Source organism: Meriones unguiculatus, chromosome 16 (genome assembly GCF_030254825.1).
Source record: "Meriones unguiculatus strain TT.TT164.6M chromosome 16, Bangor_MerUng_6.1, whole genome shotgun sequence".
NCBI lineage: Eukaryota > Metazoa > Chordata > Mammalia > Rodentia > Muridae > Meriones > Meriones unguiculatus.
Genome location: NC_083363.1, coordinates 31871140 through 31885419, shown reverse-complemented (window position 1 = coordinate 31885419; position 14280 = coordinate 31871140). Strand labels below are relative to the sequence as shown.

General features: G+C 47.1%; 1 protein-coding gene across 4 annotated transcripts in view; it reads left to right on the top strand.

Annotated features, from left to right (window-relative positions):
• Daam2 (dishevelled associated activator of morphogenesis 2) overlaps window positions 1-14280 on the top strand; it is a 105247-nt gene that overhangs the window by 61228 nt on the left and 29739 nt on the right. For all 4 annotated transcript variants that reach the window (XM_021636239.2, XM_021636237.2, XM_060369639.1 and 1 more), the window contains exons 4-10: window positions 1208-1282; window positions 1731-1825; window positions 5413-5746; window positions 6729-6839; window positions 10396-10499; window positions 12008-12074; window positions 13121-13238. In XM_021636239.2, coding sequence (XP_021491914.1) covers window positions 1208-1282; window positions 1731-1825; window positions 5413-5746; window positions 6729-6839; window positions 10396-10499; window positions 12008-12074; window positions 13121-13238 — 904 coding nt within the window. The remainder of the gene's footprint in view (window positions 1-1207; window positions 1283-1730; window positions 1826-5412; window positions 5747-6728; window positions 6840-10395; window positions 10500-12007; window positions 12075-13120; window positions 13239-14280) is intronic.

Genomic DNA, 14280 nt, shown 5'->3' with positions numbered 1-14280 from the left:
GGTGAATGGCTCCTGAGGAATATCACGTGAACTTGCCCTCTGGCTTCTCTATGTGCATGCACACATACACACATTCATATATTAACATCTCACACACATACACCTGCATACATGCACACAAACAAAACACACACACCACGCACATCCACATAAAACCAAACAAACAAACAAAAATGCAAAAAAGGCATCCCTATTCTCTTGGGCTTATCCTCTAAAAATTAGGATTTTCTATTCCGGAAATCCATGAGACAGGCACCTGCCGGGTCCTCTGGCTGGGTCAGGGTCAGGGTCAGTGAGATGCAAAGATGAGAACTGTCACTTCCACTCTTCCACGTGCTTCCCAGCACTGGGGCAAGGCTCCAAGTCCCATGATCTCCATAACCTCCCCGACTGGGAACCAAGTCTTCAAATGTATAAACCTATGGGGGACTTTTCTTTTTTTAATTCAAACCACTCTCTCAGATAATGAAAAGGGTTTTTATTTTTTAATTTTAAAGAGCAGGGAATGGGTAGATAGATGATTGATGAGGTGCATAAGTGTGGGGAGCTGAGTGTGAGCCGCAGGCTCCAATCCACGTGTGGCGGCCAGCAACCTTTAGAACCCCAGTATCGGCACAGACAGGTGGGATTCCTGAGGGCTTGCCGGCCAGCGATCCCATGACTTGTCCAACTCCAGATCTCAAAAAAACAAGATGGACGGTGCCCAAAGGACAACACCTGGTTGTGCTCACATGCATGCACACCCACACGTATGAACACGTACGCCTACACCTGCACACACACATGGGAGAAGTAAAAATATAAGTGTGTATGACGTTCAGCAATCAGCATCAACTATAAGCAAAGTAGGGATAGCAGGGAAATATTTTAGAGTTTGTACGTGTGGTTCATTGGAAAAGATCCCTGCATGGTTTCTGCCCTTCGTTTGGTGGTCATAGAAATCCGCATTCATTGTCAGTATTTCACCGAGGCAGAAACAGAAACAGGGAGAATCTGACATTTCCGCAGATTGCCCTTGACACTGATCCTCTAAAGACTTCAAATGATGCTTTGGTCTTAGCCTATGAATCTGTCCCTCCTGAGGTGTCCAATCCTTTGACATTGTGGCACAACACTGTCACCTCCTAATATGTTGGGCCACATTTGTAGAACATGTATCCCATGAGCCACAGGTTGGACACACCTAAGTCTCTCCTTCTTGTTTCAGGAGCAGGAGGATCCCAACAAGATGGCGACCAGCTGGCCTGACTATTACATTGACCGCATCAACTCCATGGCTGCGGTAAGTGTCCATTCTTCTCCTGCCTTGCCCCTTCCCCGACAGGTTTTGGAAGACAGTGGTTGCACCAACACCAAACCATCTCTCCTGCTTTCCAGTGCCACACTCACTAAAGTTCAGCAGCTTTCCAGTAATTTTGAGGTCTTACACAATCCCCCTCATTGGACATCAGAGTTCCCTTAACTAGTTGAACATATATTAACCCAGTTGGACATCACACATCTTGGGAAATAGGCTGGGCAAGTAATTCCTTTTATTTCCAAGATACAGGAAGTTAAGTCACAGACCAGAATGTGGGTTCTCTCAGTGTCTGACTATCATAGTAAAACATTCTCTGAGTTCTTGCCCTACCCAAGGCAAGGGTGCCCCAGTCTCAGCTATCCTGGGATTCAGAGGCATGGAAGGCAAGAAGCTCAGTGTGGCTTTTATTCCCTTTACCTGTGGACATCAGATGCAGAACCTGTGTGAATTTGATGAGGAGGAGACAAACATGAGGAGTCAAGTTGTGGAAGACCTGAAGACAGCCCTCCGGACACAGCCCATGAGGTGAGTTGAACTTCCTCCCTCTCAGTCACTTCCTCCCTTCCATGCCGCAGCCCAGTGGCTCTGTCATCCTGAAGCCTTGCATAGTGCTCTGCTCCATGGTGATCCTGTTGGCCAAGGTCACTCTTGCAGAATTCCGTAAGAGTCCACTTTTACCTTCTTTGCTTCCTAGTTCCCATTTCTCTCCTGAGACGCTGAAAGGCTGTGGGCAGGAGGGAGGATAATGCAGGAAAGTGGACAAGCCTTGGGTCGTGAGGCACTCTGAAAAGACTTGAGGACAGGTGCTGTATAGTAAAGGGCCTTCTGAGAAAGAGTGGGGGAAGTGGCAGCGTAGCCAAGGGCATGGGTTGAGAAATCCTTCACACACTGGGAGGCAATGTGGAGTCTATGAATGTGCTCCAGCCATGGAAAATGGGAGCCGGGCAGGAAGGAAAGGGAATGGATGGGTGTCCCCATGGCCACAGGAATACTTCTCCCTACTTCCGTGATGACAGTGGAGAGTGCAAAGGCAGTCAAGGGCCACGGAGTTTCTTGCCTTTGACTCTTCCTAGTGCTGCTCTTGAAGTGGCTTCTAACACGGGATAAGCCTTCTGTTAAATCCTCAGCAATCTTGCAAACGAGTTATTAAGCCTACCTTTAACTGCATTTTAAGTTACGGAAACTTGTGATTAAATAAATGATATTCTAAATAATATTTGGTATATACACTAATCACCCAATTCTCTTCTAGGTTCTACTATTACATATGTTCTTTCTATTAGGCATGTTCTTGAGTTTATGCCCATGAGGCATGGTGAAGACAGTATATAATGGCATATAATCAAAAGTTTATTTTAATTCCCCTTAGTGAAATTCTGATTTTAAGAATCACATGACATCATAGTAGAAATTTTGTGAATGCAGAAAAGCCTAAAATAGGGGGGGGGAAATAAAAATGTATATTGTTAACTTAAATTGGGAGCATATTCTGTTGATACTTACACACCACAAAATTCACAGAGATACATTTACATAGTAATTATAAATAGTGGTTCTGAACTCAATTCATGATCATTTCCTCAGATCATTAATTACGCTATTAAATTAAAGTCTCCACGACTTTTTTTTTTTTTTTTTAATGTACTGCCATAGTTGTTTCACACACAGACACCCAGATAAAAGCTAAAATCTTGCTTCCTGGAAGTAATGGTTCCAAATAACAACATAAAATAGGCAAACAAACAGGGTTGAAGAATAAGCCAATTCAATTAAAATAAACCCACAAATATTAAAAAATGCAGAAGATAGCAATAAATGTGTTTTTTAGTGCCTGAACAATGAGAGCTGGCAGCGGGTATGATGAGCACTGTAACCTTAAAGTACCGATGGGTGAAAATGATACTTTGAGATATTTGCGACAGCTATAATTTTGATATGAAAATAGCGGTGATTTACTTGGGTGGCAAATTCTCTGATTCTACTTACAGTTCTGCGGCTGGTGGCCCACATTTCTCATGGATGCAATGCTAAATTCCAGTGAGAGGTTATCCAAGACAAAAGCATAATTCCCTTTTTCTGTAGAGGTCTTCGGACTCTGAATGCTTCCCAGAGGCTCCTTATGGGAACAGACTCCAGATTAAGGGTGACTGGGCTAAAAAGTTGTATGGCTGGGCATAACTGCTGTTTCCCACAGGGTCTCCGGAAAGGGAGCTTTCCAGCTCGGTCCCTTGATTCGGAGTCTAAATGGCTTTCCCATTCTGAAATGTTTTCTTGTCACCTGTTTATAATTCTCTCAATACCCAGTCTGATTACAGACGAGTCTTCAGATTGGTCCACAATAATAATTACAATATTTTCACCCATGCCCCCATATGCAAATTTAGTGTGTGAATTATCTTTATCTCACTAAGACCAAGTACCTGAGAAAAGCATCTGAAGGGAGAAGTCTATGGTTACTGATCTTTGGTCCTGGCCTGTGGTGAGGAAAACACCATGGTGGCAGGAGGACGTGGCAGAGGCTGTTCCCCTCACAGCCAACAGGGAAAAAGAGAAAGAGTGTGAAAGCAGGAACACTATCCCCCCTCCTGAGGCATGACCTCAGCAACCTACTTCTTCCAACTAGTCCCCATCCCCTAAAGTTCCTAGAACCTCCAAAACTAGCTTTAGCAGTTGCGGACCAAGCTTTCCACATGCGAGCTTCTCGGGGAAGATATGAACCACGGTACACGGTACTTAACATGCAAATAACAGGGCTGGAGAAATGACGCCCTCAAGGTACAAGTGTGAGGGCCTGAGTTATATCGCCGGCGCCCACTTAAACGCCACACACCTGTGATCCCAGTGCCTCGAGCAGGGATAAGTGGTCCTGGTAGCTTGCTGGCTAGCCAGGCTAACTGAATTGGCAAGGGCCAGGTTGACTGAGAGAGCCTGTCTCAGGAAATAGGGTAGAGAACAAGAGAAGGACACGTGACATTAACATCTGACCTCATACATAGATGCGTGTGCACAAACACAAGAACACACACACACACAAACACACAAAAATAAAACAATGAAATGTAAATCCACTGGAGGTATAGGCAGGCAGGAAAATGAACCTTGAGGAGGCGAGAAAAACTTGCTTCAAATTGACTTTGTCAACCTGGATCAAAATTTCAAGAGATTCTGATGCCAGACAGTTCATTCCCAACAAATTTAAACACAGTACACTTTGGAAAAGAATTTCCTGCTGTAATACAATCTCCAGCACACAGGAAAATGTAATTACATAGCAGTTCAGCTGAGGGCACATGTCATTTCTTTTAAGAAGATGGCTTTTTAAGCTAGGCTATCTGTACTAATTTAAGGTCCTAGGGAAGGATCTAGCCTGGTCTCAGTCATACAGATAGTGCAGATGTCATTTGGGCTATTAGCCACCTTTGGTCTTGGTTGTGGGAGCTTGGGTAGCCCCTGGCTCTTATGTCATTTAGATTACTAGCCACCTCCACTCCTGGTTCTAGTAGTTTGGTACAACATGGCCCAACTGATAATGAAGATCACCAGGCTGTTAATCACCCCCAATTCCCAGGATTCTAGATGGAAGAACAGGTTTTATGTCCATTTCTTTGAGGGGACAATCTTGTGTGCTTAACATTCCTGGTTTTCGTGGAGATCTCTGGCACAAGGACCTTCGTGCTGCACTTTAAGACTCTGGGACTAGAGAGAAGGCTCAGCAGTTAAGGAGCACTTCCTGCTCTTCCAGAGGACCATAGTTCTGCTTCCAGCATCCATGCTGGGTGGCTTTCAACTGCCTGTAAATCCAACTCCAGTGATTCTCTGCCTCTTCTGGCCTCTTAGGCACACACAAGCACACACACACACACACACACACACACACACACACATACACTCACACATGCACATGCAGAAACACAAGTTTGTTTGTTTGTTTAAGAATTTAAAAAAATCTAAGTCTTCTTTGAGGATGAGATCTCAGGCCTGTGGATAACTACATAACTGAGCCAGGAGGCTGCTGTGGGTGGGGCATGGTGAATGGTACGTATATTGGGGCATCATTTGTAAAATGTGTGTGGAACGCAAAACCAGGAAACTCCTTTTGGGCTCTGGCTTAGGTTCGTAACCCGCTTCATCGAGCTGGAAGGCCTGGCCTGTCTGCTGAATTTCCTCCGGAGCATGGACCACGCCACCTGTGAGAGCCGCATCCACACCTCTCTGATTGGCTGCATCAAGGCTCTGATGAACAACTCCCAGGGACGGGCACATGTCCTGGCCCAGCCCGAGGCCATCAGTACCATCGCACAGAGCCTGCGCACGGAGAACAGCAAGACCAAGGTGGCAGTGCTGGAGATCCTGGGTGCAGTGTGCCTTGTCCCGGGAGGCCACAAGAAGGTTCTCCAGGCCATGCTGCACTACCAGATGTATGCCGCCGAGCGCACTCGTTTCCAGGTGGGCAACGGGTTGGAGGGTTGGAGCATCATCTGGGGGGTGCCAGGGGTGGCACCGGGGAAAGGCAAGAGAGATTGAGAACCATGTAAAGGAAACTGATTGGAAGGGACACCGTCCTGTCCACTCCCAGAAGGAAGGAAGAGCTAGGACCCAGAAGGCTTCCCACAAAAGACATAAGAAATTGTATGTTCAGAGCTGTGGCCTGGCTTTCAAAACAGATTTGTCCTCTCCACTAGATGATGGGTCCCTGAGGCTGAGATACTGGTTTGTTTCATGTTTTTGTGGCTCTGGCCGTCTGAGCTCAGCACCTGGCTCATGATAGGGGTCCAGGCAAGAATTGTTGAACTGAGTACAATTGCTGGGGTCAAGATTTTAGGCCTGGGTGAGTGCCAGATTTGTGGGCACTGGGACCAGCCCTGGGAATGCAGGCCATGCTAAGCACCCATCTTTTGTCTGACCTGACCAGAGAATTCCACATGAAACAGGCTGTTTCCACAGTGCCTTAGCACAGTGTCAAGTCTCCGAAGTTGACCTGGCATGGCAAACTCTGCGTTTTATGAGTCAGGCTGTTGATCTGGCATCACACATTTGCAAAGGAGCAATTAGCCTGAGCAGAGAGTGGCCCCTGGCCCTTTGCAAAAGATGCAAAGTGGCTAAAAAATAGTAACCAGGAGGTTGGGGAACTGGGCAGGAATGGCCACGGACCACAGCTAGTGCAGGGTCAGAAGCAGCAGAACCCAAGCCCCAGGGCTGAGTAGGAAACCAGGGGGTCAGAGACTGAGCTGTGGAGAGGCAGAGGTGAGATCTCGGGGTAGGGGGTGGGGAGGCAAAGGTGAGATCTCAGGGCTGGAGCTGGAGAGGCACGACCAGGCAGAGAGAATGGAGACGCTTCCTAGGTGGCTGGGAGGGCAGCAGAACAAGGAAGAGGTTTCTCTGGTAGCGCCCTGAGCGCTTTCCCCAACCATTCCTGTCTTCCTGTTAGACCCTGCTGAATGAGCTGGACCGAAGTTTGGGCCGGTACAGGGATGAGGTGAATCTGAAGACAGCCATCATGTCCTTCATCAACGCGGTGCTCAATGCTGGGGCTGGAGAGGTGAGGCCCCTTTCTTTTACTCTTGGGCTTCAGGTAATATGTGAGTTTGAGGGATTTCTAGGCAAGTGACAGAGAGAAGGGCAGAGGCTTCCGGTCAGTGTGGTCACTGCTTCCATTGCCACCTCAGATATCTTTAGAATGTCTCATGTCCTTCATTTCCGGCTATGGAAGGATAGCTTGCAGGTGTCTAACCCCATGGGACCCACGTCCATCTTCACAGTGGCTGCTCAAAGTGGTGTTGAGGACTAATTCTGCCTTTGCTCCCCACACTATTGTGTTTGGGGTTTTTTTGTTTGTTTGGTTGGTTTGTTAGCTGGGCTTTTTTTTTTTTTTTTTTTTTTTTGAGAAGGCTCTAAGCATTTCCTTGAGCAGTAGCATGGTGCATTGTGGGTCAGGCACAAATCCCCAGTGAGGCTGGCTGATGATGGCTCAAAGGGGTGGAAACTCTTTATGGGAAGAAAGAAACTTTTGGTCCTTCTTCGTAGAGCTTTCCAGAGACCTATCTTTGTAGAGCTTTCTAGACCTACTTTTGGATTGCTTTCTAAGTTAGCTAATCGTGTTTTCCTAGGAGGATTAGAAAGTGTGGCTTCTGGTTTCTCTTCTTCGGGAACAGAATGGGATTCACAGTCTCTCAGAACTGTAACAATAGAAAAACCTGAAAACAACTGAAGTCCCAACTTCTTTCTTTCTTTTTTTCTTTCTTTCTTTCTTTCTTTCTTTCTTTCTTTCTTTCTTTCTTTCTTTCTTTCTTTCTAATTTATATGTTCACTTTACATACCAATTGTAGCTGCCTTCCTCCTCTCCTCCCAGCCCCCTCCCCCTTCTTCTTCCTCTCCTTCCCCTTCTCCTCTGAAAAAGGGAACCACCCCCTCCCACCAGCCCACCCCAACACGTCAAGTTGCATCAGGACTGAGCTCATCCTCATCCTGTGAAGTCCCAATTTCTAAGGCAAGCAAATGTCCCAATCCAGGCCAACCCAAAGGATAAAAGAGGCCAAGACAGCAATTGATGGTCCTCTTCCCTCCCTCTCATCAGAATACCTTTGTGTGTGTGTGTGTGTGTGTGTGTGTGTGTGTGTACAAATCTCATTACCTGAATCACATCAGACACTGTAGGGTATAATCTACCCCCTAAGACAGTGACATCATTGTCAATACCAGCACTTTAGGACTGTCACCTGCCCTGATCTGTTGGTAGTCATGCCATGCCAGGCAAAATTTAAGAATACGAGCCACCTTAGTTACTTCTCTATTGCTGTGATGAGACATCATACTGAGAAAATCATAGGCAAAAGAGTTTATTAGGCACTTTCAGAAGGTTAGAGTCCTTAACTATCATGGTGGCAGCATTGCAATAGGCAGGCAGGCATGGTACTGGAACAATAGCTGAGGACTCGTATACTGATCAGCAAATGAGAGAGAAAGAGGGCTAACTGGGAATGGTGCACCCACCCTCAGTGACACACCTACAACTAGGCCACACCTCCCAATCCTTCCCAAACAGTTTCACTAACTGGGGACCAACCATTCAAATATGTGACCCTACAGGGGCCCATTCTCATTCAAACTACCAAATAGACTTGTGGCCACATCATAGTGCAAAGTGCATTTAGTCCAACTTCAAAAACCCCCATAGCCTTTTGCAGTCTCAATATTGCTTAAAAGTCCGAAGTCTCTTCTGAGATTCAAGAAAATCTCTTAATTGTAATCCCTGTAAAATCAAAAGGCAAATCACATACTTCCATCATAAACTGGGACAAAATACACATTACCATTCTAAAGCTGGGGGGGGGGGGATGAATGGGGAATGAGGAAATACTGGACTAAAGCTTTATATCAAGTATCAAAGGGATTAGATGGCTCTTTCCTCTAGCTTTGCTGACTGCAACACACTTCTCTCCTCCGGCTGGTTCCATGGTCAGTCTACAGCTCTCTTTGGCAGGCATCCCACCATTCTGGCATCCCCAGCGCCCTGGGGTCTCCAGGGCTATCTGGGATTCCCTTTCACGGCTTCACACAATGGCCTCTCTGGGCCTCCATGCATCCCTCCCAGACTCCCAGCTTCACGGGATTTTCTTAACTGGGGAGGAAGATTCTACAAGCCCTTTACTCTTACGTGTTTCATAGCTCTAAATCCAGAACCACATGGTGATGGTGCCAAGTTAGGCTGCCTGTCTGCAGTGGGACCTGGCCCCCTCCTTGATCGCATTTGCATAGGGTTGGCTTCTTGAGGCTTTGTAGGACCACAAATGCTAGCTAGTGGGGTCTCACCTTGAAGATGCCTCTCCTTTTACTCTAGTTCTCCTTATCATTTGTAGCACAAACCTTGGCTCCAACATTGAGTTCCCTGGTGCTCTTTTTCTCCTAAAACTGTACTTTTTTTTTTTTTTTTTGCCCCATTTGCTCTTTTTCATTATACTCCTGCATAGGAGTGATCACTAATAACCACGAGACAGTCAATATTAAAATATGTCTTAAGATCTCTTCTGTGAGGGAAATCGGTCCAAAAATCTTCAATCTAGCAAGCATATTCTTAGGACAAGGGAAAACAGCAACCACATTCTTTGCCAAAATATCACAAGAATGGTCTCTAAGCCAGTTGCTAATGTTGTGCTCTTCTGAAACCTCTTGAACCTCCATGAGCCACATTGTTTGCAGCATTATTTTGACCTCCAGGCTCCAAGTAGGATAGCGTGTTAAGCCCCACCTACACAAGTTAGCGCCTCCCTAGTTAGAAATCTCCATGTTTTGTACATCCCTCCAAAAACTATCATGGTCAGGCCTGTCAGAGCAATAGCCCACTCGGTGGCACAGCATCTGTCTTGGTTACTTTTTTAATGTTGTGATGAGACACCTGACCAAGGGAAACTTATATTAAAAAAAAGATTTATTGGGGGATTACACTTTTAGCAAGTAGTCCATGACCATCGTGGCAGGGAGCATGGCGTGAGGCCACAGGCATGGCCCTGGAGCAGAAACTGATTCATACATATGATTCACAAGCACAAGGCAGAGAGTGCTAGCTGGGAACGGTGTTGGATTCTGAAACCATTCCACCCCAGTGACCTCCCTTCTCCAACAAAGCCACACCTCCTAATCCTTCCAAGACAATTCCACCAACTGTGGCCAAATCATTCAAATATACCAGCTTATGGAAGTCATTATCATTCAAACCTCCACACCAGTCCCCCCCAGGTGACTAATACTTAAGCCAGTTTTACAAATGAGGAAGCAAAGGCATTGCCAAGGCCACAAAACTAGGAACTAGAGTGAGAACATAGCCAAGCCCCTGCTCTGTTGTGTATCACTGCTCTCTGATACCAAAAGGCAAGCAAACACTGACCAGGGACCGGGAGGAAGGAAATGGGAGGATGAACAAGGGCTTCTTGGCAGGCTTGCTTTAGAGAAATAGCAAGGTCAGTGGCAGTCCCCGGAAGTGGTTCTAGATGAGTTTGCTCTAGGACATGATATGGGATTATGTGTGGATGCTGGCAGGGTGTTTCTCTTGGACATTAGATGAGCTGCTGAGTCTGGTCTTCCCTTTTGATGACCCTCAGGATAATCTGGAATTCCGTCTACATCTCCGGTATGAGTTTCTGATGCTGGGAATCCAGCCAGTGATTGATAAACTCCGACAACATGAGAATGCCATCCTGGACAAGTAAGCAAGGCCTCGGCTACCCAGACCCACCACAAGCCTGTGACAGCAGCTCCTCTTGACGGGGGTGGCTAGGACTTTAGAAAAGGCTGCTCTTTCCCCGGGGGTCCCCTACCATTTATGCATCTTAGTTTTACAATCAGCGCTGTGTAGGGCAGGTGAACCTGTGGTCATCTCATCCCTGATGTTACAGACAGCTGAACCCGGTGGTCCTCAATCAAGGTAGTCTGGCCTGTGGGGGATGTCTAGAAACAGGTTGGGGTGTCCTTTGGTTTTCAACCTGGTCTGGGAGAGCACGGCTGACAATCTCAGTTTTGAGGGAGGGGGAATGCTAAATGTCCAGCTCTGCAGAGAACTGCCCCATTCCCAAATGTATGCTGTAAATTCCCTGCTGATCAAAGCGCATGACCCTGTCTTATGTGTCGCCAGTGAGCCATACTAGTTCTATCTCACTGGTGCAAGCCATTTCTTTATCCTGAGATTTAGGAAGCAAGCAGGGCAGGGCAGCGGAGATAACTCAGCAGGTGAGAGTTTTTACTGTGTCAGCAAGAGGAACTGAGTTCAGGTCCCCAGGACCCCTGTAACATGGGGACCCGAAACATCAACACTGTGGGAGGGGGGGACAGAAAAATCGCTGGGGTTTTCTGGCCACCATCAGCCTGGCTCCAGCCTGGCTCCTGGTTCAGTGAGAGACCCTGACTCAAGGGAATAAGGGGGGGTGGAGATAGAAGGGACCCACAACCACTAACCTCCTTCTATCTCCAAATGTGCACACAGCACACACACACACACACACAGAGTGAGGGAAAAGGAGAAGAAGAGAGAATCAATCGTTTTGATGCAGAAATGGGGCAGTGTTTCCCAGGAAAATAAAGGAGAGATTTGCTTTAGAGATGATATGGTGACAGTGGGAAGACAACGGTCCTTGAAAGTGTTTTATCCTCTAAGAGATACCTAGCAGTGCTTAGAATTTGGGGTTGGCACACTTTGGGGGTGGGGCCCCTGTGTTTTTGAGACAGGTTTTCATACTATAGTCTGGACTAGCCTGGAAGTCATTATATAGCCCAGGCTAGCCACAAATTCATGATACTGTTCTACCTTATTTGATCCACCATGGTTGGCTAGGGGCTGAGGGTCTACAGGCGCCCTGTGGTTGAGGGAGGCTGATAAACAGTGAGGGACATTGATAATAACCTGGAACACACATAGCTTCCCACCACCCAGAACAACGGTGCCTAACAAGTCAGCAGTGTCACAGTGTAGAGATGTGACCGGTGGTTGACAGGACCTTGGCCTGTGACCACCAGAAAAGGAGACCATGAAATCTGAAGATAAGGGTTGGCTAATGCTGCACAGCCTCTTTCTGGTCTTGCCTTACTTGGCCCCACCTGAATGAAGCTTTCAGATAGTCAATGGGATATTGAAGGAGCTGGAACCCTCTGCCACGGGTGGTCTAGCTTTAATATATTACTTTCTCTGTAACCCCCATATGCCCTCCCTTATCTATATAGGCATTTAGACTTCTTTGAGATGGTCCGGAATGAGGACGACCTGGAGCTAGCCCGGAGGTTTGACATGGTGAGGTGCCTGTGGGGATGGGACAGTTGGATGGGTCCCGGGCAGCCCTATTAACCCTAGTAACCATTACTCCAGATCCTGAGCTTAAGGTCACTCCAGTGCTGGCTGGATATCCAGCGGTGCTCCATGGCCAGGTCCTGTTTCTCAAGGAAATTTGGTAGTGTGCTGGCTCTGGGGACCTCACCTCATGAAGTCATCTGTCCCCCAGGAAACCAAAAGCCCCAAAGTAAGACAGCCAGCATGTAAACATACTTAGTCTCAAATCTTTTCCCTGGGCTGGCTTTCCTTGCCTCCCCAAACTTTCCCAAGTTGCTTCTTTCTATCTCTAGCTAGATGGTGCTTAATTGTCAAACTATTACATTTGAGCCTCTCCCAGCTCTAAATGCTCACATGTTGTATCTTACCATCCCACCTAACCAATAGGCTCTTTTGGGCAGGGCTTACAGGCATTAAGCATCACCAACTACACTCTCACGAAGCCTGGAATTACAGATGAGGGAACAGAGAGGAGAGAATTTAAGCAGATTACTGGCAGTCACATTAGCTAGAGCAGATCTGGGCCTTGAACTACAGGCCACCTGCTACTTTGAAACGTCTAAGCCCACTTCCTATCCTTAGGGTAGATCAGCTGTTCCTAGCCAGGGTGATTTTATTATCCAGGAGGCATTGGCTAAGAGTGGACATGTTTTGCATGTCACAACTTGGGGAGGAAAGAGGGAGGACACCATTGGCATCTAGGGTGTAGTGGCTAGGGATACCACTAAACATTCTTCCAGACAAGGAATGCCCCACCCCACACCAAAGAATTATCTGCGCCACGATTCCAGTGGTGCTGAGATGGGGAAGTGTGTTTGTATAATTGCTAACTCTTCCCTTTGTTCTCATCTGTCTTTCTTCTTTTGCTCCTGGATGATATTTGGGAAAGGAAATCTCTGACCCAGAGGTGGATGGGGCAGGGAGGATCAAAATCGTATCTTCCGGTCCTCCAGTTCTTCCTCTTGCTGTCTGGCTCTCTCCTTCACTGTGCTCTAACCCCCCCCCCCCAGGTCCACATCGACACAAAGAGTGCCTCCCAGATGTTCGAGCTGATCCACAGGAAGCTGAAGCACACGGAAGCGTACCCCTGCCTGCTGTCTGTGCTGCACCACTGCCTGCAGATGCCCTGTGAGTACCCGCCCTCGCCACCCCCAGGCTGGTGTGTGCCTTTGGTGTGAGCTCGCTGGGCCTGCGAGTCTGACACAGTTCTCTCTGTGCCTGCCTTTGGGAGGGGAGGCCCAGTGACCCAGGCTCCTCCATCCTTGGGTTGCCTCCTGTCACTCTAGGGGTGGAGCAAAGTAAATGGTTGGAGCAAACCCCCAAGCCTCGTTGCCCAACAAGCAGCCAGTTTCATCATGACAAAAATGCATCTTCCGTGATCTGTTGGTGGCAGGCACTTGTGGTCTTGTCATTTGCTAAATGTCATTTGTCATATGCTTAGAGGAGCAGAACAGATATGCAAGGCTCATGTTGCTTTGTTTGCTTTGACTATATTATGTGACTGGATATACATGTGTGTTCTCAAGCGTGTGTGTGTGTGTGTTTCTCAGAAGTCAATATTAGGTATCTTCTTCAGTCACTCCATCTTATTTTTTGAGATGGGGTTTCTCACTGAACATGGAGACCACAGATCCTGTTAGACTGGCCGGCCAGTGAGCCCCAGGGATCTTCCTGCCTGAAGGTCTGCCTCCCCAGCCCCTTTATGCTAGATGCCAGGGATGGAACTGGTCCTGATGATTGTGTGGTGAGCACTTAGTCTGAACCATATCCTCAGCCTCATTTTTGTTAAGTTTTATCATTCTGGCGGACTCCTGCCCTCTTTATAGACAACAAATGGCATCTTGGGAGCAGGTGGCTGAGTTTTCAAGATCCATGTGTTTATGGGAACAGAATAAATTACTCAGAATTACTCATTGTTGCCCCAGAATATAATTGGAAATGAGCCTCAGCTGCACCCAGTCTTTGTTACTTTAGCTTTCCCAAAATAGACTATTTTGAAAATCTGTTTGGTCCTCTCTAAGGATCAGCCTAACCAGGATCACCGAAGGCCTAGTGATGGCGGTGTTGGTGACAGCTACAACTTATTGTGTTTCAATTTGAGGCACTGTTTGATGGGAGGTTCTTAGCACATTATCGCTGAACCCCAGGACAACCTGTAAGCTATTACTCC